This window comes from Sturnira hondurensis, unplaced genomic scaffold (genome assembly GCF_014824575.4).
Source record: "Sturnira hondurensis isolate 20B ecotype Veracruz unplaced genomic scaffold, ASM1482457v3 Scaffold0001221, whole genome shotgun sequence".
NCBI classification, from domain to species: domain Eukaryota; kingdom Metazoa; phylum Chordata; class Mammalia; order Chiroptera; family Phyllostomidae; genus Sturnira; species Sturnira hondurensis.
Genome location: NW_028073852.1, coordinates 3475340 through 3500541, shown reverse-complemented (window position 1 = coordinate 3500541; position 25202 = coordinate 3475340). Strand labels below are relative to the sequence as shown.

Genomic DNA, 25202 nt, shown 5'->3' with positions numbered 1-25202 from the left:
TGCACATCGCTCTGTGAGAGCCATCCTCACCAGAACGGCAGAACAGCAAGGCCCTTCCTTCCAAGTGTCTTTCCCTGGATTCCCCCTTACTTATCCCATCCTTGTCAGGGAGGAGATTTCCAGAACAAAAGATCGAAGCCCCCCGACTTTTTAAAACAAGCACAGACAAGATTCCTGAGCCGTCCCCCAAAAGTCCAGCTTCTAGTCTCCTTCCCAGTGCTCCCGGCTAAACAGGCCAGGACCCCCAACTCAGAGAGGTCCACCACCAGCCAAGGCTGACACAGAGTTTGGGGGGGGCGGTGGGCAGGCTTCTGAGATGAAGTCCCGAGCCCTGAAGTAAGACCCGGAGACAGAAGGGGGAGGGGCAGACGGCAGGAAGAGAGCAAACGCACAGACACGGGAAGAGGAGCCTGTTTAATGGCACAGCTGGGTCCGAGGACAGACGTCGGGGCTACAGAAGGAGGGCAGGCAGTTACACGGACGGCTGCACAAGGCTGGGACAGGAGGGGACACGGGCACAACAGTCACAGCAGCAACACATCCTTGGGGACGATACACGTGACCAAGGGGCACACACCAGGAGTCGTCCCCAGCCCCTCGGACCCAGCCCGCAGCCAGGAGGGCAGCGGGGGCGGCCCTGGGCCCCCAGAGCTCCAGGCTGAGATGGAGGTGTCTGGTCCTGTCGTCACCATCCCTCCTCCCTCTGGGGCTGTCTTAGTGACAGAAGCAGATATGGGGCCGGCATTGGAGGGTTTTGTTTTTTTACCATGGCCCCTCCCCCAGCACATCTGTCCTGTCCAGAACTTCTGGCCCCCTGTCTGCCCTTGCCCGTTTTGGAGCAAGGCAGGGAGCCACACACATCCTCAAGAGTGGCGAAGAGGGGGGGAGAACCAAACCCTTCTCTCCCAGAAGTGGAGGGCAGGGATGCGGGGAGCTGGTCAGGGAAGGGGCTGTGGCACCCCCACCCTGCCCGTGCAGGCCCTTGGGTCCCTGCCACGCGGCCCACAGGCCCAGATCCTCTCTGTGCGGGTGTGGTACCCCCATCTTGCCCGGGACACGCAGATCTCTGCTCAGAAGCATGACCAGGATCCCCCCGCCCCCCACCCCACACGCAGATGGGCAGAGCCGAGACTTCCCATGTGCCTCTGGGCCCCGCGGATACTAGTTATAGATATGTCTGTATATATTTATATAGGTTGTATATAGAATATATCTGTGTATACGGTGGGTACGTGTGCGTGATAGTCTAGAGAGGCGCTGAGGAGACCCGCATGCTGGCTGGCAGATAGAAACAGGGCAGGCGCCTGCGCGGCGCACAGACCTGGCCCCGCCTCCTGCCAGCTGCTCAGCCCGGTCCCTAACGGTTAGTAGAAAAGCTAAGAAAGAGTGGGCCTGGCTCTTCAAGGAGGAGGGGACCCCCACCCCCACAGGCCACCCACCACCCAGTGGCTCAGCATCCAGTGCCACTTCCCGGCGGCTCCAGATGGGCTGTGGCCGAGGCAGAGGCCTCTTTCCGGGAAGACGAGTCAGGGGCTCCTCCAGCTTCCTTGGCACCCAGAGACGGAGGGTCAAGGAGGGTCTTCGGAACTGGGCCTTCTGCTCAAGGTGCTGCCAGGGAGGGGGGAGGGCGGAAAGGGACCCTACGGCCCCGAAGAGGGCAGCGTGGCCGGCGGGCTGTGGACGAGAGACAGGAGATGGAGGCCACAGGTCACAAGGGCACAGACTGGGACCAGGGGCCACGGGAGGTAGGGGGAGGGGTCAGGGGACACGGGGCAGGACGCTGCTGAGACCCTGAGGGACACAGGTGAAAGCAGCCCTGGAGACCTGAGTTCTTGTCCCCCTTCCGTTGGGAGCCTGCTGTGACACGTGGCAAGTTGGCCGCCCTCGAAAGCCCAGACTCTTTCCTCTACTGCGTGAGTGCCTGCCGCGCCTGGCGCCGGGGCGGTCCAGAGCCGTGGGCTGTGGGAACGTGAGTCCCAGACCGCGAAGACCCACACGAATGTGTGCTCTCCGATACGGACCGGGACACGGGAGATCCCTGCCCAGCCGCCCCCGCCAGTTGGGCCCCCCCGCCCCCCGCCTCCGCACCCACAAACACGCACACACGCCCTCGAGCGGAGACAGCTCAGTAAACAGTGGTGTCTGGCCCACGCCTGGTCCCTGATAAGAGGAATTGGATGGAGCCTTCTAGAACTTCTGTCCTGTCCCTCCCTCCCACACTCCCACTCATCGGGGTCTTGGCAGACGTTGAGTCTGCAGGTTCTGGCCAGGGAGACATGCCTTCTTGGGGGCCAGGGGTGGGGGGAGGGTGTGCAAAGGGACGAGGGGACAATCTCCACAACTTCACATCTTGGGGGGGTAGCCCAAAGGCAAGGGGCCCGGCCTCATCAGGAACAGGGCCGGCCCCTCTCTCCGAAGCCATCCCCACTCAGTCTACGATGAGAACTGGGCAGACGAGGCTATTCTGGCGGTTTCCTAATTCTTGGGGTTTGGTGAGATTTAAGTCCCAGGGGTCCAGCTGGGGCAAGAGAGGGGATGGGCCAGGGCTTAGTGTCGGGAACCTTGTCCATGTGTTTCTAATTCACTGGAGCTTATAGTGGCCAGCTCTCTCTCCAGCCCCTCTAGGCCCCAGGAAAACAGCCCTTTTCTCTAGGAGCAGGAAGTCTTGCCTCCCTGCTGTAAACAAACTCATCTCTAGCGGCAAAGCCTGCCTGGGGAGAGTGGTGGGAGGGCAAGCCCCCTCTCCACAGACCCCCATGGCCCCTCGGGCTGCCCCGCAGGTAAAGTGCTATCCTGCAGGTGCCTCCCAGGGCAGGTAAAACTCTGCCGGCCCCCACCCACCCCGGGGTCTGGGGCAGACCAGGGCCCAGCTGTGCACATCTGGAGCGGCTGCCTGGCTGCAGCCTGTGGCTCGGAGGGCTCCACTCGCCTGGGTGGTGTGATGCGGGTGGGGGAAGGAGGCAGGAGAAGGCGGGGGCCAGTGTGGTCAGTGGAGGGATGGGCTGTTGGAGGCCTGGCCTCCCAACACTGCCCCGGGGGACCTTCTCCGTGGAGCTGCGCCCACCCCGAGGCCTGTGAGCCAGAAGTCCAGGGGCCCGCTGGCCAGCTCGGATGGAGCCCAGGGGCAGACGCTGCTGCCTTTTCCATGGGAAACTGCCGGGAATGTTTCTCTGCAGTGCGTGTCCCCAGCTGCTGGCTGACCCCTGCTTCCATTCCCGCTCCTGCTCTTGCCTCCGCCTGTGCACGGGGCTCCCAGCGCCGGCTGCCCCTGGGGGCCCGGGGAGGCCGGAGTGTTCCCAGCCGCTGCGTCTCCGGGCCAGCCCTCCCCTTGTGCTCCACGTCATCTGGAGTCACGGAGGCCGGCCACCCTCCTTGGGCCACCTCCCGGGCCCTCACCCCAGAACCCGGAACCTGGCCTCCAGGGCCAGGCCAGAAGTAAACACGCTGGTGCGTGCGCAGGAGAGTGACACCCACACAGGCCCCGGGCCTGGCCCTGCAGGCGCCTGTGCACGGGCCTCGTGACTCTCTTGGCTCCGACCTTGTGGAGCTGGAGGTGGGAGACGGGGCTGGTCAGCCTTACGTGCAAACAGCCTCATGTGACTGGTGCCTGGGGAGGAAGTGGCCGCAGCCACCTGACAGCCTCTGGGCTCCACGAGCCAGCCTTCCTGCCAGGAACTTCCAGCCACTGTCTCGGTGTGCACTGAGAATGCCCCTGCTCTGGCGGGGCGAGGGGCTTGTCGGGGGCTCCCAGCTCTGCGCAGGCACGAGTCGGGGCCTGGGCTTGAGCGGCCTTTCCTGATCCTGCCTGTCCCCAGACCCCGCCTTCTGGAAGCACTCCTGCCCAGTGGTCAGCCCTGGGCCCCAGGAGAGATGGGAGACCAGGGGACAGGGGAGGACACGGCAGGGAGGTGGCGAGTCTCACGTGGTGGCGTTGGGGACCTGCTGTACCCAGCCCACTTCCTTGTAGGCAGCGGTCACGTGGCTGTAGATGAGGCCACGCAGCTTGGCCCAGGCTCTCTGTGTCTCAGGCGGGAAGTCGTTGGCAAATTCCTCGGCGATCACCTCCAGAATGACCCCAGAGAGGATCTGGGGGCAAAGGGAGGAAGGGAGGAAATGCCTGGGTGCCCTGAATCTCATTCCCCGCAGTCCCAGGTGCCCTTCCCGCCCCACCCTTCCCCGGGTGTGGGTGGTTGTTCATGGCCGAGCTGCCAGCAGCTTTGGAACCAGATGCCCCAAGACCACTCCTGGTGTCCTGCCACCCCTCTCTTTCACGGCCCACGGTGTGGGGGGAGCCTGCAGGTGGCTTGTGGGACCTGGGGGTCTCTGGAGCAAGCAAGGCAGGTGGGGGGGCGGCCAACACACCTTGAAGTACACGGGCTCCACCTTATGCTTGAGGGCGTGGGCTTTGCCCACCAGGGCGAGCACGGAGGACACCTTCTCGGGGTCATGCAGGTTCTCCACGACGGTGTTGAGGGCGCCCATGACCCGGCAGGCGTGCTTCCGCAGCTGGGGGCTGCGCTCCATCTCCAGCGGCTCTTCCATGTGCCTGAACTGGCTGAAGTACTGCTTGGCCGATGGGAAGTTCACAAAGAACCTGGTGGGAAGAAGGGGTGGGCGCTGAAGCAGGGCCTCCCTGGGCCTCCCCTGCGAAGTGGCCAGGACATGGGGGCTGCTGGCTGGGAGGGGAGGGACAGAGGGACCCACCCCAATCATTGTTTTAACTGCCCTGTGAGCCATCCCTCAAACACAGGCCCTCCTCTGGCCCAGCAGGCCCACACGCGGCCCGATATCTCTACCCCGGTCATTTCTGTCGGCCAGACTTGCTCGGGCTGGCAGCTTGCCTCTACCTTCCTCGCTCCTCACCTCCTTTCCAAACCCTACACACCCTTCAAGGCCTGCTCAGGTCACAGCTGAGAGGGTGAGAGGTTTCAGTTTGCAATGACCGGTCAGTGTGACCTCAGGCAAGTGCTTTTCCGAGCCTCAGTTTCCTCATCTGTGAAACGGGGGCCATCGTTCCTGTCTCGTGCACTGTGGTGAGGAGGAAGTGAGAAGCTGCGTGTGGAGCCCTCGGCAGAGTGTGGGCATTGCGGACTCGGCACATGCCGGTCTGCAGGGCGACCTCGTTGGAGCACTCGTTGCAGAGTGAAGCCCCTGACAGCGTTCAGGCCTCCCAGCCAACAAGGGAAGACACGAGACTCCGGCCTTCTCCTCCCAGCTCCGTCTCTTCCCTTCCTCCTCAGCCTGAATACTGATGGATATTCACTGCGGGCTGATGTGATTAAAGAGAGTGATTGATTTTACCTGCCTGGCACTGTTCTGAGATTGCTTCTCGCCTGACATCTTGCCACTCCAGCAAGCCGCGCCCTTCCCGGAGCAGACCCCAGGCCTTCCCAGCCCCGGCCCCTCACCTGTCTGGTTTATCTCAAATCATCTCTCACTTTCATCACCTCACTCTCATGCTCCGACACAGTCGGCGGCTTCCCACTGTTTATCGGACAAAGTCAAAAGTCCCTCACTCGCCATTCCCGCCTTCCCACAGACTGACTGCCCACGGACAGGTCCGCACCTGCTCCTCCACCGCCGTGGGCACACTTCCCTGCGCCTGAGCCTTCTCCCCACCGCCCAGCAGCCCCACTCAGCGTGGGCAGAAGTCCTCGGGTGTGCTAGCTCCCTTCCCACACAGGGAGCGCCTCCCACGCCAGGCTTTCCTCTCCCCAGGCACCGGCCTGGCCCAGGACTACTGCTTTCTCCTCCCAGGCCGTGAGTGGGTTCCCCGCCACCTGTTACTGGGTGCCACAGCCCGCAGGCAAGACCGGGGTCTCCCACATCCAGGGGTCCATCACCCCGGCCCAGGGCCCCACGGTCTGCAGGAGGACACTGGAACCCAGGGCTGGACGTCATGGGAGGGATGTCACAACCTCAGCCGGAACTTACATAAACAGAACCGCAGCCTCAGAAAACACATGGAATGTCTTGGGTCTGCGTTTTCTGGTCGTTTCACATTTTGACCCCTTTGTGATTAGAGAGCTGATAATTTGCCAAACCAGCCCTTAGGCCAGAGGTGAAGTGTCGGACCTGAGAGCTGGAACAGACTCAGGAAGGGCAGCTGGCCCAGGTCATCCCGGCGAGGGAAGCTGCTAATGGTGGGAGAGTGACCAGGACACATCTGCAAAAGTGGGAGAGGGGTCCCTCCCTCCTCCCTACTACAGACGTGCTGGTGAGGGCAAGGGAGGCCAGGGGTCTGCAAGTGTGTGGCAGGTTTTCTGGAGAAGCATTGTAACAAGGGACCTACGGGAACCCCCCCACCCGTACGTGAGGGCCTCCGGCTCTGGGGCTCCACAGCGCGAAGAAATAACGGTTTCTGTGGGCCTGGAGGTTGCAATGTGCAAAACATCTCCACCTGTTATTTCACTTAATTACCAGGACTAGGCAGTCATCCCATCCATTTTACCGAGCGGAAGCTACTGGGAAGTGTGCGTTGAGCATCTACTGTCTGATCTCTTTAATCCTGGGAACACCCTCCTGAGCATCGGCCCTGTTTTATCCCTGCCGTTTGGGTTAGGAACTGGTGCCCACGGTTGCCCAGTGAGGTTGGTGGTAGGGCTGGGAAGGGGCCCGGCAGTCCCCGCTTTGGCAGCTTCCCCCACTGCAGTGTGGTGGTGGCAGGGGGTGGCCTCAACACCCAGCACCAGATTATGGCCCCGAGGAATGACAGCCCCGCTTCTGCGCCAGCTCCCCTGGCTGTGCTCCCCAGCCCCTCCGCCTTTTCTCCCAGCCTCTCCACCCAGGCCTCTGTTGCTGGGAGCAGCCAGCCCTGAGGACTTGCTCCGCTCTCCTCGGCGGCCGTCCTTCCAGGAGCCTACAGGGGGCTGGTCTGAGTGTGAGGGGACGCTGGCAGGGGAGGTGTGGGGTCTGGCTCAGACCCCCAGGGGGCGCCTCCACTGCCACCAGTGCTGTGGCTGCTAACTCCTGGGGTGCACTGTGGGGCTCAGGGGCACCTCTGGCCTCAGCCCAGTGGGGAGGGAGAGGGTGAGAGCAACAGACAGAGGGCTGGTGTCTCAGGCGCTCAATGGGGCCCGTCCTGGTGGATTTTTGTGGGAAGGTAGGAGGGGTTGTGACACAGCTGAGGGGCACAGGATCTGGGGAGAGTGCTTTGGGACACCTGAGAAGCTTATCAGTCTTGCCTTTCCCCCTTTCAACTGCCCCCCACACACACACTGGCCAGATCCTGGGGCAGAGAGCAGAAGGAGAAGACAGAACGGAAGGCCCGAGGGAGTGGGGCTGGCAGGGCCGAGCCGGGCTGGCCTGGGCGCTGGTCAGCACAGAGGTGGGCTCTGGTGCAGCGTGGCAGGGGAGACAGAAGGCCAGGTGATGACCACCGTCCTGGGCCTCCCTCTGAGTACGGGGCACTTTGGTGAGCCCCTCCCCCAGCCCAGCTCCGGCCCTTCTGAGAGTTGGGAATGGGGCACTGGAAGCGTTCGGAGACAGAAAGAAGCCTTTCGGGGGGGCTCAGACTCCAGAAACAGCTCAGCTCTCAGGGTTCGGTTCCCTCCTCTGCATGCCCCATTTCTGGGGAGGCCGGGTGGTACCCCAGGAGCCGGATCTGGGACCCGTCCCCTACGTGTTCTCACTGGCAAATGGCAGGAGGAGGCACAAAGAATTTCCAAGGTCTGTCCTGGGGACTCTGTCTCATTTCCTCTCGGTGGCCCCTGGGTGCGTGGTGCATCCCGAGGCCTGGTGGGCCCTGTACTTGCACGAGGCCGAGGGCGACCCTCCCTGGAGGCAGTCTGTGTGCCCGGGACACCTCTGCTCACCCACGTGCCTGTGTGGGTGCTCCCACAGGGAGCGAGATTCGATCTGCATCTCAACGTCTGATGGCCTCGAGGGTCTGGAATCCCCTCCCAGCTTCCCTACCACCCCCAGGAGCTGCCAAAAGAGCCGCCCCTTCCTCAGGAATCCTCCTCCAACTCCTCAAGAGTGCTTCTTGCTCTTTTTCCTCCAGAATCTGTTTCTTCATTGGAATCAGGGCACATCACTGTGGAGCTGGGGAGGCCCTAGGTTTGGGGGAGGTAGACAGCAGAGAGTATGGAGGAACAAGAGGAGCCAGAGACGGGGGCCAGGCGGGCACTTTGGCTGTTCTTTCCAGAGTGAGGTTTTACCCCATCTTCTCGTAGTAAGACTGCCCTGCTCTGCCCCAGATTTGGTAGTGTCCCCCAGCCAAGGACGGGTTGCCGCGGGTGCGTGTGGTCCAGGGTCCTCCTAGCTGCCCGCACCCCCAGGGACCCGCACTTGTGGGAAGTGAGTACAGATCTGTAGCTGCAGTCTGCTACCAGCTTGTGGGGCTTGGGGACACTTTTTCTATAGGAATGGTGCGAGCACCGGCGTGTATGTGGGTGAAGAGCAGTATGAGTGTATACGGGGGTCCCTCCTGGGCATGTGGTGCCTGAATGGCCCCTGAACCCCAGACACATGGCCCCTCCTCCCCAGGTCTCAGGTCCAGGGTGGGGGCCCTGTCTCCCGTGGCTTCTCCCCTTCCCTGCACGGAACTCAGCAGGGACAGTGTCCTAGGGGACTCTGCTTCTCCACTCACCTGTGCCCCACCTGGGAGCCCCCGGCTGGCCCACTCCCTAGGGGTAGGAAGGGGCTGGGGGGGGAACTGGACCAAAGCCTCTGCCCCTTCTGACCTCCGTCTTCTTGCCCTTTGCACGGTTCTGAATTCTTTCAAGGGGTTGAGTAGACGGAGGGCTCTGCTCCTCTTTGTCCTCCCCAGGGGCCGAGCCTCAGTTCCCCCTTCTCTAAAATGGGGAGCCCCCACTGAAGCTCCCCTTCAAGGGCTGGTGGAACGTGTGTCTACAGCAGCTGGGCTGGGAGGCGGGGGCCGCGGGCCAGGGGGGCACGACGGGCTGAGCCTGGAGTTCGGAGGCTGGGGAGAGGAGGGGGACCGGGTGCCCTCCTTCTGCATCTGCTCCCTAGTTCCCAGGGCCAGCGGGGGCTCAGTCAGAGCTTTGCCCACCCAAGGCGCCCCACGCTGCCCGCTCCCGCCCGCCCGACCCCAATCGCATCTGGGGAGGTGGCGCCGGAGCTCGGACCCGGGCCGAGCCCGCCCCTGCCGGGAGCCGCTGCCGGTTTCCCTCCCCCGGGCCCCGCAGGGCTGGGGCGACACCTACCTCACCAGGATGGCCACCCCCACGTCCTCGCAGTTGGCATAGAGCCGGGCCCACGTAGCCTGCACCGCCTTCCTCTCCGCCTCGGACAGCTCCTCGCTCCGCTCCCTGCGCTCAATCTCCATCTCGCCCGGCACTTTCTCCATGGGCAGCACCAAGCCCAGCCCGGCTTCGCTCGGCGGCGGCGGGGCGCGGGGAGCCGGGGCCGGCTGCGTGCGCGGCGGGCGGGCGAGGGGTAGAGCGCGCCGGAGGGAGGGAGCGTGTCTGTGCGCGCCGCGTGTGTGTGTGTGTGTGTGTGTGCGCGCAGGGTATATGTGCGGGGGGCGGGGGACCGCGAGCGGGGGGCGGGGATGTGGTCTGATAGAAAAATGTGGAAAAAAAAAACAAAACCAAAACAAATTCGCTCCAAACCCCCAACCCCGTTTGCCTGAGCTAAATTTTGCAAGGTGAGGGCTGGACAGGGTGGGGGCGACGGGCCGGCGCTCTCCCGCCCTCCCGCAGGGACCCCACGGAGTTTGACCGCGGGGCGGGGCTGAGACGTGGGTGTGGCGGCTGTGCTGGGGGGTCCCGGCAGGAGGGGCAGTCACGCGGCGCGGGGCGGTGCGGGCGCTCGGAGTGCGCCCCGGCGGGTGCGGGTCAGGGGGCCCAGCGGCCCGCTCGCGCTGTGGTCGGTGTCCGGACGCGTGCGTGTGTGCACCTTTCACGCTGCGGAGAACTGCCTCAAAGTCATAGACTTCTAGGCGTTTGCGGTGTGGTCGCCCGCCGAAGAGGGGACGCGAGCCTGTCCCGCGACCCCGCGGTCGGATCTGAGCTCCCGCTGACTCCTGGCCTCTGGCGAGCCGGCGGCTGGGGCCGGTGGCGCCGCTCCCCGAGTTCCCGACCCGGGGCAAAGGACGGTTAGGGCTGGGTCGCCTCCCTGCCCCCGTGACTGATGAGGGGATAGGGGACCGCTGTCAAACTTGAGCTCCAGAGGCCAGCGCCCACTTTCCTTCTGTCCAGCACCCCTGCCCCTCTGTAAATACCCATGTCCTCGGGAAGAGGTCCCTGGTGGCTTATTAATGACATGGTCAGAAGACAACCAGGCACTGCCCCGGATTCAGCAAAGCTGAACAAAGCAGACCCCGGAAGGTCAGGAAGCCTTGGGGAGGCTTGGACTCATGGAGACGTCTCAGCCACCAAGGCCTCTCATTACAGATGGGTTCTGGGGTGGAGGAGACAAAGTCCTGTCCTGGTGGCCCTGCTCAGGGAGATGTGAGTGCTGTCGGACCAGAGCTGGGGACTGTGCCTCTGAGAGCCCCAGGGTTCCCACCCAGCAAGCAGCTGTTCGGTCGTGGGACAGCCAGGTCCCACCTCTGACTCCCAGCGGAAGCCTGATGCCAGACCCGGCGGCGCAGCGGCGGCTCGTCAGAACCATGTGACTGCATATTCCGGGCGTGTCCAGGAATATGGCTGGACACAAGGCTCCCTGGTGACCCTGCCCTTCTCAAGACTTCGTGTCCCACTGCTCAAAGATTGCAAGAGGTCGGCTCTCTTCGTCAGCTTCGGTTTATGTGTGTATTTCAAAACTCACATTTCAAAGGAGCGAGCCCAAGTGCCGCCCCAGCTCTGACCCCCCTTAGACCTTGAGGTTCAGGGGCGTCCCTGGAATCCTGGGCCGGTGGCCCGTGGACATGCCTCATCTCAGCGAAGGGAAGGAAAATCTAGCCTTCATGTCGGGGTCTTGAGGGGGCGTGGAGGAGAGAGGGGGTTTCAGTTTCTTGGATCCCCCTGAGACCCACGTCCTCACTCTGGTCCCCGCTGCCTTGCCTCCTGCCTTGCACCCTCCTGGGCCGAGGCACAGCCTGCCGCACTGGGCCACCTCACCGGACCCCTCTGACCACCTCCCAAAGCCAGCGCGGTGGCCCTCCCGGTGGCAGCCCAAGCCCTTTCACGGGGATGTGGAAAGAAAGTAGAAGAAATCTCATTTGGGTTTATTTCCATCTCATCCTTTACACGTTTTCCGTGTACCCGTGGGGCAGGCCTGTGTCCAGTGGCAGCGGACAGAATTTTCGAGTGGACGAGTAGGCCTGTTTCCCCCCGTGTGTACTCCGGCTCTGCCTTCTGATGTGGCGGGGACGCAGTCAGAGGGGCTCGGGGAGGACAGTACGGAGGGTGGAACAGGGCCACTGGGCCAGCCCTTCCCTCCTTGTCCTTCCAGCCTCATCTGCTGCTCCTCTGCTCTCCCTTGTCCCCTCACCATCTCCCCCGGGATGTCCCCGCCCTGCTGCCCCTCAGCTTCCAGGTGCTGGGACGTTCGTGCCCTGTGCTTCCACAACCTTCACAGAAGGTGGCCCTGTCTTCTGCAGGCCCACCCTTCCTCGAGCCCCCGCAAACCCACAGGTCCCCAGCTCCTCTTCGAAGCTTCCCCTGACGCTTACAACTCCCGAAGTGCCATGTGGGTGCCTTTAGTCGCCGTGTCACTCTGCCGTGGCCACTGTTTAACCTGCCAGTGCCTTTGTCTGGACTACACGCCTCTACACGCCTGGGCCAGGCCCAGGTCTCCGTCTGTCTGCATCCTGAAGAGACTGAGGTCAGCTGACCCTGCCCTGGGGGGACAACCTGGTCCTGGGGAGGTTAGTTGGTCTGCACAAGGTCAGGTCTGCTGATCCCAGTAATCAGCTTGAGGCTTCTAATCCATCACCGACGGGAACCTCCGGACGCACGACAGTGGCTCGGGAGGGCCGGCAGGGGCCATCTTGGCCTCCTCCCGCAGACCCGTCCTGGAGGGGATGGGGCGGCTGAGCCATGTGTACCACCTTCCTCCTGCTCAGCACCTTGGCTGTGCTCTGGCGCCGGCGATTTGCCAACCGGGTCCAACCGTGAGAAACTGACTGGGCCACCGGTGGGGTGGGGGGAAACCGCGTGGCTGAGCTGCAGGTGGGCAGGAGCTGCCTGGGTCCCCAGGGAGGCTGGAGGGGTTTGCCAGGACTCCCCCCAGGGCAGGGCACCTGGAGCTCTTCAGAGACATTAGCCGCCACCTCTAGTCCCACAGCCCGATGAGGCTGGGCCTGGGAGAAGCAGGAGAAGGGTCTGGGGTCTGGGGTCTGGCCCACAGCGCTTCCTGGCTGTTCATCCCTTCCACAGAGAGCCCAGCAATGGGGCAGTTGTGGGCAGCAGCGTGGACACAGACCCCCAGTCCTCCAGCAGGTAAGGCGGAGGAGAGTCTGGGTGGAGGAGGGAGGGTGCTGCCAAGGCGGCTGCCGCTGTCCCCTGTCCCTGTCTGCGCCCGGGGACGGATGTGTATGGATGTGTGCGCGCCTGCCCTGTCTGATGGCCCCTGGCCCCCCTGTACGCCTGGTGGGCAGGCTCAGTGTCTGTGGGGTCCATTCGGGAGCGGGAGCTCCAGGCCTCTCCCCTGGACCAGAGCTGCTTGGCCTTGCTCGTCTGAGAGGCTGGCTCCCAGGGTCCCTCCTGTAGCAGGCTGGGGCGGGGGGGGGGNGGGGGGTGGGGGGGGGGGGGGGGGGCGTCAGAGAGGGCGTGAGGTAGAAGAAGCTCTTCGGCCTTTGCCTGCCTTCCCTTCCCCTCCCTCTCCCGCTGGCCCCGCCCAGCTTCAGGGGCTCCGCTGCCTGAGCCTCCAGCAGGATTCGCAGTCCAGTTCCCAATAGAAGGAGCAGGAGGAGCATGACGTCATCAGCACTGGGCGTCATTGGCTGGGCAGCCCCCTCGGGCAGGCCGCTGTCTCCAGTGGCCGGAGAGTTAACTCTTCCCTAGGCAGGGGCCATGTGGCCCTGGCAGGGGGTGAAGTTCCAGGCACTTCTGGGCTTTCCCTTCCCTGGGTGACCAGTGTCCTTTGATGGGAGGGGTTCCCGAGTCCATGAAAACACAGAAAAATCAACAGATGTCAGTGCAGAGCATGCTGTTTGGAAGGTTCCTCTGCACCTGTGGACCCACCTGGTGAGGGAGGCCTTTTGGAAGAGGGACACTCTCTCCTATGGGAGCGTTTGCTGGCCCTGGGCACTGCTTTTCTCCCTCCCGGTGAAGCAGAGGGCCTGGTGCCCTGGGCCCCTGGGCCCCTGGAAGAAGGCGTCTCCCCACAGGGCTCAGGGGGCCAAGATGGTCATCAGGCGTGCGCCCCGCACACCCCAGTCTCTGCGGGCTCCGTGGGCCCCTTGGCGTCAGCGGGGCCTGGCAAGCCGAGAGGTCTTGGGTCTTTACGTCTCGGCCCCGTCCCCCCAGTTCCCATGTCAGAAGGCCCGTTGCGAAGTGCTAGGCATGTGGGCAGAAGAGGCATTTCTGTGACGCCCTCCTGGACAGAGAGGCCAGCAGAGATGGCCGTGGCGGTGCCTGATCCGCACGGACTGGGTGGCCATGTATAAAGTGGCCATCACCGGGCCTCGAACGCGGTGGCCCTCAAATGCTGACCGGTCCTCGCTGCGGAGTCGGATCTGGCGTTGGTTGGAGTTGGAACGCCAGCTTCTCCACCACTGCCCAGAAGCCTGCGTGGACCTCGGAGTCCCTGCCTCCTTACACAAACCGGTGGCCAGACCCGCGGTGGCAGCGAGGCTGCCATGCAGCTGACACGGAGCGGCTGTCGGAGAGCCTGCGGCACCGAGACACTGCTCCGAGAACTCTGCTGCCCCCACGCCCGTCCCTGTGGGAACCTCACCCTTGACCGGGGCTCTGCCCTCCCCTGCAGGGGTCTCTCGTGGGGGCCTCCCTCTGGGCTCCATCTTCGCAACAGCAGCCAAGGGCTGGCAGGACAAGGGCCCTATCTGATGAACGGCAGAGGGAATGAGAGATAGGGACACTCAAGTCACTTGCTCAAGGTCATCCATCCAATCTGTGACTCAGGTGGGGTGGACAGGCCCCTTCTGTGGGGCGGTCTTCTCTCTGTGAAACAGGCCTGGGAGAGGCCCGTTGGGAGAGGAAAGGCCCACCTGGAACCCTCTGGCCAGGCCTGGCCTTGTGTGACCTGGCCGGAAGGAAGACTTTGGGGCCCAGATAACTGGAAAACTGGTTCCGACATCCAACCCCTCCTGCTCCTGCTGATGGTGGCTGCCTCGCAGGGTGGCCCGGGGTGGCGGGAGGGGTGAACTTCCTGTTCTCCAATTCCAGTAGTCAGTCCCAGCGGGTTCCTCGGGTGTCCTGCCCCTCAACGTGGGGTGGGACAAACCCAGACCCACTCTAGTGGGGTCCGCCCTCCCTCTGCTGGGCCGGGGTGAGACCAGGCGCACTGCCTCCTTGGGGCAGGCAGGTGCCCCTTGCTCAGAGGTGACGCGGCGCCACGGTGTGGGCAGCCAGGACCCTGCGGTCACCGTACCACACTCGCTCACCCTGGGGGACATGTCGGATGTCACCAGACTGATCTCACCTGGAAATTGGAACTGAAGAGCACGGAGACGCACAGGGAGTCTTCCTCAGCAGGTTTTCAGAGAGCAGCCCCTGCCTCCCCCGCTCCCATCCTCTGACTCCCGTGTGTGTCTGTTCAGGGAGACGGCACCTGTGGAGGAAACCCTTACCTCTTCGGGTGGAGCTCGGCCCCAGGAACCAGGGTCAGCCGGCTGAGGTGGGTAGGTTGGTGCAGGCCCTGGAGGGCTGGGCCGGGCTGGGCCGGGGCGGGAGAAGGAAGGGGGTACAGGCCTGGCCACGTGGGAGCAGAGCAGGCCGAGTTAGCCTTGTGGCCGTGGCTGCGGCTGAGGGCAAGTGAGTGGACTCCCTCCACCAGCTCCTCCCGCTAGAACCTGTCTGTCTGCCGCCAGGTGGGAGGGTCAGTGTCAAGAGCGACACATGGGATCTTGACAGCATTTTCTAGGCTTGGGGACAAGGCAGTGCTGGGGCACTTCTAAGGGATAGGGTACTCTGGCATGTCCACTCGGCAAAGCAAGCCCCCGCCCGGGTGTGGGACACAGTGCTGTCCAGTCTGGTTTTCCATGTCAGCTTGGGTCCTGGTTTGCCCCTGGCCAGGCCTGGTGTGGGGGGTGGGGGGGCAGAGATGATCACTGCTCTGGGACAGGCTCCCTCCCTGGGATTTTTGGGGCCCACTGAGGCAGGTCCAGGAGTGGGACTCAGCAGGGTCCACTCTGTGAGGTCTGCGGCCCGCAGCCCAGGCTGGGGGAGCGGAACCAGGGGGAGGCTCCTGTTTATCACGGAGGGGCTTCCTGCTGGCCCTCTCACTGAGCCTTCACGGCACCAGAGACCACTCACGCTGTGGGCCGCAGTTTAGGAACGAGGAAACACAGACGGGCCAACCGATGAGCCCGTGAGGACTCGCCCGTGAGTGGGGGACTGGGCCTCTCACAGAGGCCTCCCTGCGGGCACCTGGAAGTTCGCAGCCACTTGGTGCGGGAAGGAGATTCCCGGCCTGGCCGCCTCTCTGGCGGCGCCTGTGGTCCAGGGCTGTGTGGCGTCAGCTGGCTGCTGTGGCACTCACTTTCTGGGGCATCGGCCTCTCCCTGGGCCCCAGGGCTCACCTGGTCACTGGCTGCTCTGCCGGAACCAGCAATAAGACATGCGGTTGGGTCTGCGACTCCCGTGCCCGCAGCTGGACGGGAGCCACCCCCGCTGTCCTCCAAGAGTTTTCTGAGCATGTGTGTGCACGTGTGTGTGTGTGCGTGTTCCAAACGGGCAGTAGAGTGTGGGACGGGAAAAGGCGTGACACTTGTTGTTGTCAGCCTGCTGACTGCTCAGGAACTGTGGAGGCCTCCTTGGCCCCCCCACTGCTCTGCCATTTCCCTCTTCACAGTCGTGCCCCCCAAGCGGAGTGGGGATGAAAGAAAATCCCCACTGCTGCTGGCTGGGATCTCGGCACAGACCCTGCAGGCAGCTGCGCCCCACTGTCTCCTGCAGCCATGCATCTTCCAAAGCCGCCCACCATGGGCGTGCACCTCGCCTCCCCTCCCAGCCCCCTCCCTGTCCCCCACCCAAGCTGCCAGGTCTCTGCCTGGCTGGCCTCTGCCCCTGACTTTGTGAAAGCAGGAGATGGAGGAGTTCTCTAGACAGCCCTGCCTCCCCTCTGAAGGGGAGGAAGGGAAGGGGGAGAGAGTGAGGGGACCACACTGAAGCCACGGGGGCAGGGCTGCTGATCCTGCAGGGAGCCCGGCAGCTCTTTGGGAGCACCCCCCCAAGTAGGGCAGGTTGGGGCAGGGAGGAGTCACACCAGGGGACGGGCTCTGTGCTGGGGCCACGTCAGAACCCCCCTGCCCGCCTGACAGCAGCCCTGAGTCTGAGCCACCTGTCTCTGCTCCTGTCGGCCTGTCTCTCTCCTGGGCGGCCCGGCCTTCCTGGTGACAGGCTGTCGGGCAGAGGGCCAGAGGGCACTGTTCCCAGACTGTCTGTGCTCCCCGATCCCATCTCCGCATCCAGTCTCTGATCTATTGGCCCCGTTCCTGTCACTACAGCCTGGCCTCTGCTCTCTGCCATTTCCAAGCTGCCTGTCTCCTTCCACTGGTCGGAGGAACTGTCAGGCCAAGGTCAGCTGGCTGCACCGGGGCTGGCTCCCAGCCCAGACACACAGCCACAAGGTGACGCCCCTTTGCAGCAGTGTTCTGAGGCCCTGCTCTGGAGATGGTGGCTCCTCCAGAGATCCACTCAGGATTAAGGGAGGGAAGGAGAGGCAGGGGCTGGGGGCGATGGGGGGGTGTGCCTACACAAGCTGGGAGGCGGCAGCCCTGACAGCGGGCCTTGTGGGCTGGGAGGGAGGGGCTCTCTCCTCCAGGGTGCAGGCTGCTGCGTGGGAGTGGGTTGTTTACACCTTTCCCCCACACGCGGCCCACGCTCGCCTCTTGTGCCGCCTGCCAGCCCTGGCCTGTCTGCACTGTCTGCAGAGCAAGGGCCTTCCCCGGCCCAGAACTCCTCTAGAAGGCTGCCCACGGTAGCTGGGTGGGGGGTGTACGCAAGGTCCCCGAGGGGCTGAGTTCCTCTCTCCTCCCATTCCCTTGGAAGGAGCCAAGGCTTGGGAATGGGAGCAGGAAAGCCCAGGTGCACGACAGACAGACCAAAACAGGAGGGAGGGACTGAGGGTGCGTGGGAAGACGGCTAGGGCGGGGAGCCGGGCCGCCCTGGCCCAGCTCGTGCAGGTGTGGAAGGGGTTAAATCAGGTGAGGCGTGTGAAGTGCACAGCACGGGAAGCGTTCGGCGCTCGAGAGCTGCTGTGGCTGTCTGTGCCCTGGCAGTTGCTGAGCGATCGTGATCTCCAACAGCTGGAGCCGCGCGCCCCTCACCCCACGGCGTTTCTGCCTGTCTTTCCATGTGCCCAACAGCTGGGCGGGGGGTGGTGAGATTCTAAAGCAAATCAGAGGACAGCAGAGGGTGCAACTGCTGGGTGGGAGGCACCTCGGAAGACCCAGCACCCAGCATGAGAGAGCACCATGCTGCCTCTGTGAGCCCAGAACCCCATCCCAACCTGCAGCGGGGGTCTCGGCCCGGACACCTCCCCAGCAACCGGCTCCGCTTCCAGGCACGACTCTGAGCTCCCAGAGGAGGCGGGAGGCGGCTGCCCTGGTGCTCCCATCCTCCTCCGAATGCTAATCTCACTGCCGGTGAGTGACAGGGAGAAGGCTGCTCGGAGCAGCAGGGCAGCCAAGGGCAGCAGCCCAGACCAGGGAGGTGCAGCTCCCGGCCACCTCGGTGCCTGACACTCAGGGATGCTGCCAATCTCCCCTGGAGACTGGAACATGACCAGAGAGCTGAGGAGGTGGCAGGAAGAGTAGGGGACGAGGGAAGCAGTGGTAGCAGCTGCTGTCCTGTGTCAGCCTAGGGGGCAGAAGCCACCTCAGGGAGTCCTTGCCCTTCCCAGACGTGCGAAAGTGGGCAGGGTGGCCCTGGAGGAGGGTAGGCAGCTGAGGCCCTGGTCCAAGATGGGACGGGCACCCACCTGACCTGAGGCAGGCACGAGGGCCCGGGAGCAGGGCACCCCGCTGGTCCTGCAGGCTCCCAGCATCCCTCGGCAGGGTCCCCACTGTTGGGAAGAAGCCCGGGACCTGTGCTAGAGAGCGATGCTTCTTTTGGAGCCTCAGAAAGAGAATGGCCAAGCGGCTTGCACTGTGGTTCACATTAATATAACGATGATATAATTAGTAATAATGGCTGACACGTCTCAAACGCTGATGAGGTGCTGGGCACGGTGCCAGGGCTTTACTTATAGGCACCGTCCTGTTTATGGGGCAGGAACCCCTGTCTTCCTCCTTTACTCAGGAAGGAAAGTGAAGTTCATGGGGTTTGTTCAAGGTCACTCACAGCTAGTGGTGAGGCCAGGACCACTAGCTCCATGGCAATGTGATGCCAAAGCTCCTGAAGCTGTTGGGACACAAAGGACCTGGGTCTAGAGTTGGGTGTAACCCACCCCCTAGGGCCCAGGAGAGAGAGCTGGGACCTGCTCACTTGGGAGACGTGGCTGTAGGTGGTCCGGCCGGCGGGGTTGGCAAGGTTATTCCCATGGCTCTCCCTTTCGGGGCTCATCATTCGAGTGCAGACCAGACTCGGGACCATGAGGGACTGTCCTTGCTGGCCAGTGAGGGGAGAGGGGCAGCTGCTGCTCCAGGCCCCTGTCATGCCCCTCAGGGAGGAAGCAGGGGCCATGCAGGGATGGCAATGAGGTCATCACTCCCAGGCACTCTGTTGCCTCCTTCAGCTTCCGGGAGGGGGAGGGGGAGGCAGAGCTTGAGAGAAAGGCTCTGTGTTGCAGGGGAAGCAGGGCGTGGGGATGTTGGGGGCAGCTTCAGAGGGACCCGCTGCCTTATGTGGGAAACAAGGCCTTGCACCCAGGAACTGGAGACCCTCTCTGTGGGGTACACACGCCCCCTAGTGGGGGTTAAGACTAGAGGTTGGCTGACAAAGATGTTAAAGATTCCTGAGGACCATGACCAATGAGCCTGGGGAGGAATGGTCAGTCCCCGCTTCTATGTGGGGACACAAACACGCACACACATGCACACACATGCCTAATACCATATGTAGGAGACAGTTGACCTAAGCATTAGAAAATTATTTGGTTTATTTATCCCACTGGTCATCGACTTAACAAGCACATGTTCGGAGCCACAGTGTAGGCTGCAGGGGGTGCGTTGGGGCGTGGGCAGCAGCGATGGAAGAGACGCTGCCTGCCCTGCACGCAGACCAGCAGAAAGATGCCCGCATAGGAAGCCCAGTTCTGCCCGCTCAGCCGCTGCCTGGCCCTGTGACCATTCCTTCTCTGGACCTCAATTTCCCCGTCTAACTAGTATGTGTTGAATCCAGGTGGGCTGGTGCTGAGGACGGACAGAAGTGACGGCTGCCTCCCGGAAGAGAACTGCCTGGTAAAACGAAGGGGGTGAGCCTCTGGGGTCCCCACAGAGTCACCCAATCAAAAGGGACTTCAGTGGACTGTCTGGAGATGCCGGGACCTGCTCACTCAGCCAGCATGTGGAGCGCCTGGGTGCCCGTGCCTGTGGGTGCAAAATGAATTAAGCCTTCCTTCCACCTACAACCAGAACCCTGGGCAAAGTGCTAGAGACAGACACCTGCCAACAGGCAGCACCCAGGACGGCAGCCCGTGACGGCCTCCGCCTCTGCCCCAGACAGCTCCTGCCTGTGGCTCAGGGGCTGGCGGGGGGGGGGCACCCGAGGGCCCACAGGGCTCGCGGAGGTAAGGAGAGGATGCTCCTAAGGATGCCCACAGATCAGTGGGGCCCGAAAACAGACGCCATAAAGGCAACTCGGTAGACGAAGGGAAGTCCTCTCATCGGGCTACAAAAAGCAACAACCATAAAAGAAAAGTGATTAATTGGACTTTATCAAAATTATTGGAAAGACTGGGAGAAAAGACTTGTCAAGCAAATATCCGAGGAAAGACCTGCATCCAGAATATATAAATAACTTTTACAACTTGGTATCTAAAAGGTAGCCCGTAAAGAGGGGGAGGGTTTTAACAGTTCACAGAAAAAGTGTACACGTGGCCAGTGAACACACAGCAAGACGTTTGCCGTGGTCAGTCCCTAGGGAACTGCAACTCAGGAATCGAGAGGCCCTGCCTCAGGCCCCCCCAGAACAGCTGAGGGGGCGGAGGGACAGGACAGGGGCTGGTGAGGGGCAGGGCGCCCAGACGGCGAGCCGCCTTGCTGGGGGTGCGCTCCATGTTGCGTGCGCTTGGGAAACACACCGGTTTGGCAGTTCCCTGCGACTTTACCCAGAAGAATGAAAATTCGTGTTCACCAAAAGATCTGTACAAAAAGGTTCACAGCAGCTTCATTAGTAACAGCTCTCGTGTGGAAACAACCCAAATGTGCAGCAACGTGTGAATGGATAGACAAACTGTGGTATGTTCGTGTAATGCAGTAATAGTCAGAAATAAAAAGGAAATGAACTACTGATGTAAGCCATAACGCGGATCATTGAGAAAAACCAGACATAACAGAATACCCACTGTATGAATCCGTTTATGTGAAATTCTAGCACAGGCCAGACTAATCCACGGTGACAGGAAGCAGATCGCCAGTTGCCTGGGGCCAGGGTTGGAGGCGGAGACTGGCTGTAACACGGTACATAACACGGTACGAAGGTGCTCTCTGAAGTCAGAGGACAAGCTCCCACATGTCCTAAACTGTGACTCGGGTTGTGGTTACATGGGTGAATACATTTATTAGACCACTGTACATTTCACTTTTTTAAAAAAATATTTTAAATTTATTGTTTAGAGAGAGGAGAAGGGAAGGAGAAAGTGGTAGAGAAACATCAATGTGTGGTTGCTTCTTATGTGTCTCCTACTGGGGACCTGGCCTGCAACCCAGGCATGTGCCCTGACTGGGAATCAAACTAGTGACCTTTGATTCACAGGCCTGTGCTCAATCCACTGAGCTACACTAGCCAGGGCTACATTTCACTTTTAAAAAAAGATTTTATTAATTTATTTTTAGAGAGAGAAAGGGAGGGAGAAAGAGAGGGAGAGAAGCATTAGTGTGTGGTTGCCTCTCACACACCCCCTACTGGGGACCTGGCCTGCAACACAGGCAAATGCTCTGACCAGGGATTGAACCAGTGACCCTTTGGTTCACAGTCAGGTGCTCAATCCACTGAGCCACACCAGCCAGGTCTGGACTGTACATTTTAAATGGATGCACTTTACTGTGTGTAAATTACACCTCAATAAAGATGATTGAAAAGAGTTAAAAAGAACCCTGGCTGGTGTCGCTCAGTGGTTTAAGTGCTGGCCTGTGAACCAAAGGGTCCCTGGTTCGATTCCCAGTCAGGGCACGTGCCTGGATTGGAGGCCAGGTCCCTAGTTAGGGGCATGAGAGAGACAATTGTATTTCTCACACGTCCATATTTTTCTCCCTTTCTTCCTTCCTTCCCCCCTCTCTAAAAATCAAAAATTTTAAAGAGTCATCATTTATAATCAGAAAAAAGAAAAAACTTGAAAAGAAGCAACACAAGAATGAAGATCTGATCCTTATCTTGCTCACAGTCTGGTGGAAAAACCAGACATGAAAACCACCATAAAACAGTGAGTAGCAGAAGAAACATGTTCAAACAACAGGAGTTCCATTTATCGCGTGCTTCCCGTGTGCCAGGCCCATGCTGGGCGCTTCACTCGCACAACCCTGAGTCCTGAGAGGTTCCGATGAGAAAGGGAGGCTTAGAGAGAGGGGCGGTCATTCGCCCAGGTTTGCGCGGCCAGGGTCACCAGGGCTGGGCTTGACTCCAGGCCGCCCTGGCTGCAGGGCACGTGCTGGGCCGACCTGCCACAGAACACTGAGGAAAGAGCCTGGGACCCTCACAGCGTCTCAGGTTAAGACTTTGCGGAGGAGGCACAGACGTGTGTGTGTTGGGATTTGCTAAGCAGAGAAGAGGAGGAGGGGAAGGAAAGTTCAAGGCCCAGGGAACTGACCACATGGGCAAAGGCCATGCAAGAGCTGCGAGAAGGCAGTCCAGAAAATAGCAGAAGTCAACAGCATGGGACAGAGTCTTCAAGTCCATTTATCTTTAAAAAACCCATTAGCAAAACACATTCCGGTGTCATGGTGCATTTTTTTTAGGAAACCTAGCTTAGTGGTTAAGGCCATGGGTATTGGGGCTGGACTGTCTCACGAGTTTGGCTGGCCTTGCTTTGACTTACTACTTTCCCCTTTTCACTTTGGCTCCCTCGGGTGCAAACATGGGGGTGGGGGAATAACAGGGCGGTTGTGAGAGTCAAATGGGACCCCACATAAAAGGTGCTTAGAGTCACCAAGTTCATACACCGAACGGGTACAGCTGTTTGTATGCCAACCAGATGGCAGTTAAGAGGTTTCAGAAAAAGGTGCTTCGGGGGTGCCTCCTGGCTGGGAGCAAACGCTTAATATACATTTGCTGCTGGAATGTGAAAACACGCATCTCTGAATTGAAACGGAAGGTCTGAAGGCACGGGGCTTTCGGACCGGTCATTTCAGCAGTTCCAAAGCATCGTCAGGGATTCAGGTTCTCTCCTTCCACTCTGCCATCCCAGACCTTCGGCTCCTGCTTGGAAGCAAGCGCCACGACCCAGGATGGCTGCTGCAGCCTCGGCATCACACCTTCACCATGTCCCAAGGCCGGAAGAGGGGATTTGTGAAAAGGATTTTTTTTTAAAGATTTTATTTATTTATCTTTAGAGGGGAAGGGAAGGAGAGAGGGAGAGAAACATCAATGTATGGTTGCCTCTCGTGCGTCCCCTGCTGGGAACCGGGAACTGGCCTGCAACCCAGGCATGTGCCTTGACTGGGAATCGAACCGCCGCAATCGTGTGGTTCGCAGGCCCGCACTCAATCCACTGAGCTACACCAGCCAGGGCATGGATTTTTTAAATTTATCTATTTATTTTTAGAGAGAAGGTAAGGCAGGGAGAAAGAGAGGGAAACATCAGTGTGTGGTTGCTTCTCACATACCCCCCACTGGGGACCTGGCTTGCAACCCACGGCATGTGCCCTGACTGGGAATCGAACCAGCGACTCTTNGCCGCAATCGTGTGGTTCGCAGGCCCGCACTCAATCCACTGAGCTACACCAGCCAGGGCATGGATTTTTTAAATTTATCTATTTATTTTTAGAGAGAAGGTAAGGCAGGGAGAAAGAGAGGGAAACATCAGTGTGTGGTTGCTTCTCACATACCCCCCACTGGGGCCTGGCCTGCAACCCACGGCATGTGCCCTGACTGGGAATCGAACCAGCGACTCTTTGGTTTCCAGGCTCGAGCTCAATCCACTGAGCTACACCAGGCGGGGGGTGGGGGTGGGGTTGTTTTTTGTTTTTTAAAGAACACTTCCCCACACTTGGCAGACCTGCATCACAGACCTTTTCCTAAAACAATTACTGGCCAAGGAAACAGATTTATCGTTGGGTCTGGTGCAGGCTAATCGAGGTTCGCCCCTTCCGGCTGGGGAGGAGCGTGCCTCCCCTGAAGCATTTGGCCTGTTCAGCTTGTGAGGGGGGAGAAGAAGGGCTGTGGGATTGTCAGCCCAGTGCCTGCCAAACAGATGTCACTGTCCCCGATGTAAGCAGCCAACTGCTTGGGATATACCCGCCCTCCTTCACGTTCTTACTGATAAAGTTAAAGATTCCTTTCTGGGTTGAGACATCCACCCCAACATGCCGGAGACTCTGCCTCGTCTCACTGTGGGTCCGGGATGCGGCACCGTAAGCCCCGACGGTGAGGGGAACTGGACGAGCCGCCCGCCCCAGCACAGCAGCCTGCAGGCCGGGCTCGCCCTCGCACCGGCTCCTGCCCTGTGACCTGCTCCGGTCACTGATCACTGTGCAGTTCCTCCCATTGCCACCACACATCTACACTCAGCTGAATAATAGCTGTGTTGCAATCCCACCACATGTAAAAACTCAAATGTCCTAGGCCGCACCAGCGGCTGAGTGTGGCAGATGAATCGCCACAACCTTAACACGAAGCCCCACGGCTCTGAGCCCTTGTTGCTCATTGGGGAATCCTGGCGCATTATTCGAGGCGCCCCCTGGTTATTCCTGAATCGTCTACTCAATGTACCCGACAGGTCCTCTGGCACAAGGCCCCTCGTTGCACTTGGCTCCGGCCTCTTGGCCACTGCCCAGCAGCCTGTGGCACCTGCACTGGCTGTGAGCCTGCTGCTCCCCCACTAAGAGCCCTGCCAGGGGTGCAAGCTACACAGTGGCCCTTCTCGAGCCGTGAAGGGTGAGCCCTCACTGCACACTGGCAACTAATCTGGGGCCCAAGGCAGCCCTGCTTGGTAACGCCCAGAGCCCAACAGGCGTCCAGCCTCAGCTTCGGCAGCCCCTCGCCCTGACTCTTCCAGCCAGAAGGTGGCTCAGAACACAGAAAGACGTGCCCGTCCTCCCTGCTTTCAAGGCTACTTCTAATTTCATCCCTCACCATCTAGCAAACACACAAAGACCTTCTTCCCTTCCCTTTCCATGTCCTCCAAACCAATATCCCTTATACAGAAGATCAATTTTACATGCAGAAAAATGCCCTGGCACAAATAACGCCCTTAGTGTATTACATAAAAATCTTATATTACAAAATCATAAGCATGGAATTCTGTAACATAACACTATCACCCTCCAGCACACCATACGACATCATAGGTGAAGTGTTCAAACAAAAACTATAAATTATTACACCCGTATTATTACCCTACCAACTTCTGCCGCACCCAGTATAACCGTGGTGCAGCATGACTTCGTGGTAAAAGCACAAACTTTGCAGGCTGAGCTCCCAGCCTGCCTCCAGTCCCCCATCTGTAAAGTGGGGGTGGTGGCAGCGCGGGTCACAGCGCCCTGGGGAGGAATCAGCAAACCTACTAAGTGCTCACGCGGTGAGCGGCGCCTGTGAGCGCTATGGAATCAGCCACCGTGGTTTTGCCTGCGCAGGCTCCTTGCCTACAACCGCAGGTCCGCCAGGGCTTTGGGCAAATTCCACACTTAGAATTTCCTCCTTGCATCTGAAATAAAAGGGGTGACTTGGCAGGGAGAGAACCCACTCTTCCCACTCATTATAACAAAAGTCACCCCTTCAAGGGTAAGACAGAGACACCTAGTGACCCATTTCCCAAGACGGAAGTGACCGCTAAGTGAGTTAATGATTACT

At 60.7% G+C, this 25202-nt stretch overlaps 2 protein-coding genes across 5 annotated transcripts; one reads left to right on the top strand and one right to left on the bottom strand.

Moving 5' to 3' along the window:
- Positions 1-395: 395 nt before the first annotated feature.
- CYGB (cytoglobin) lies at positions 396-9434 on the bottom strand. The gene is made up of 4 exons (XM_037064840.1): positions 9168-9434; positions 4363-4594; positions 3923-4086; positions 396-1674 (listed from the first exon to the last, which is right to left on the bottom strand). The coding sequence occupies exons 1-4, from the start codon at positions 9308-9310 to the stop codon at positions 1641-1643; spliced, it is 573 nt and encodes a 190-aa protein (XP_036920735.1). The 5' UTR covers positions 9311-9434; the 3' UTR covers positions 396-1640.
- Positions 9435-11267: 1833 nt separating this feature from the next.
- On the top strand, positions 11268-20759 carry PRCD (photoreceptor disc component). Of its 4 annotated transcripts, XR_005069242.1 has the most exons (5): positions 11269-12022; positions 12288-12350; positions 14633-14709; positions 16541-16663; positions 19377-19433. XR_005069242.1 is itself a non-coding variant. In XM_037064855.1 (4 exons), the coding sequence occupies exons 1-3, from the start codon at positions 11949-11951 to the stop codon at positions 14706-14708; spliced, it is 213 nt and encodes a 70-aa protein (XP_036920750.1). In that variant the 5' UTR covers positions 11268-11948; the 3' UTR covers positions 14709-14713; positions 19377-20759. The 4 variants fall into 4 exon arrangements, 3 of the variants coding, with proteins under 3 accessions (XP_036920750.1, XP_036920742.1, XP_036920764.1); XM_037064855.1 differs by lacking the exon at positions 16541-16663 and having other exon boundaries at positions 11268-12022; positions 14633-14713; positions 19377-20759; XM_037064847.1 differs by lacking the exon at positions 16541-16663 and having other exon boundaries at positions 11274-12022; positions 19377-20759.
- The last annotated feature ends 4443 nt before the right edge of the window (positions 20760-25202 follow it).

Excerpts from the sequence above, each read along its gene's own strand:
- CYGB (XM_037064840.1), bottom strand. The coding sequence starts at position 9,310 with ATGGAGAAAGTGCCGGGCGAGATGGAGATTGAGCGCAGGGAGCGGAGC. Across the intron at positions 4,595-9,167 it reads GGGGTGGCCATCCTGGTGAG|GTTCTTTGTGAACTTCCCAT; the intron begins GTAGGTGTCGCC and ends TCTTCCCACCAG. Across the intron at positions 1,675-3,922 it reads CAGGTCCCCAACGCCACCAC|CCCGCCGGCCACGCTGCCCT; the intron begins GTGAGACTCGCC and ends TCTCGTCCACAG.
- PRCD (XM_037064855.1), top strand. The coding sequence starts at position 11,949 with ATGTGTACCACCTTCCTCCTGCTCAGCACCTTGGCTGTGCTCTGGCGC. Across the intron at positions 12,023-12,287 it reads TTTGCCAACCGGGTCCAACC|AGAGCCCAGCAATGGGGCAG; the intron begins GTGAGAAACTGA and ends TCCCTTCCACAG. Across the intron at positions 12,351-14,632 it reads GACCCCCAGTCCTCCAGCAG|GGAGACGGCACCTGTGGAGG; the intron begins GTAAGGCGGAGG and ends GTGTCTGTTCAG.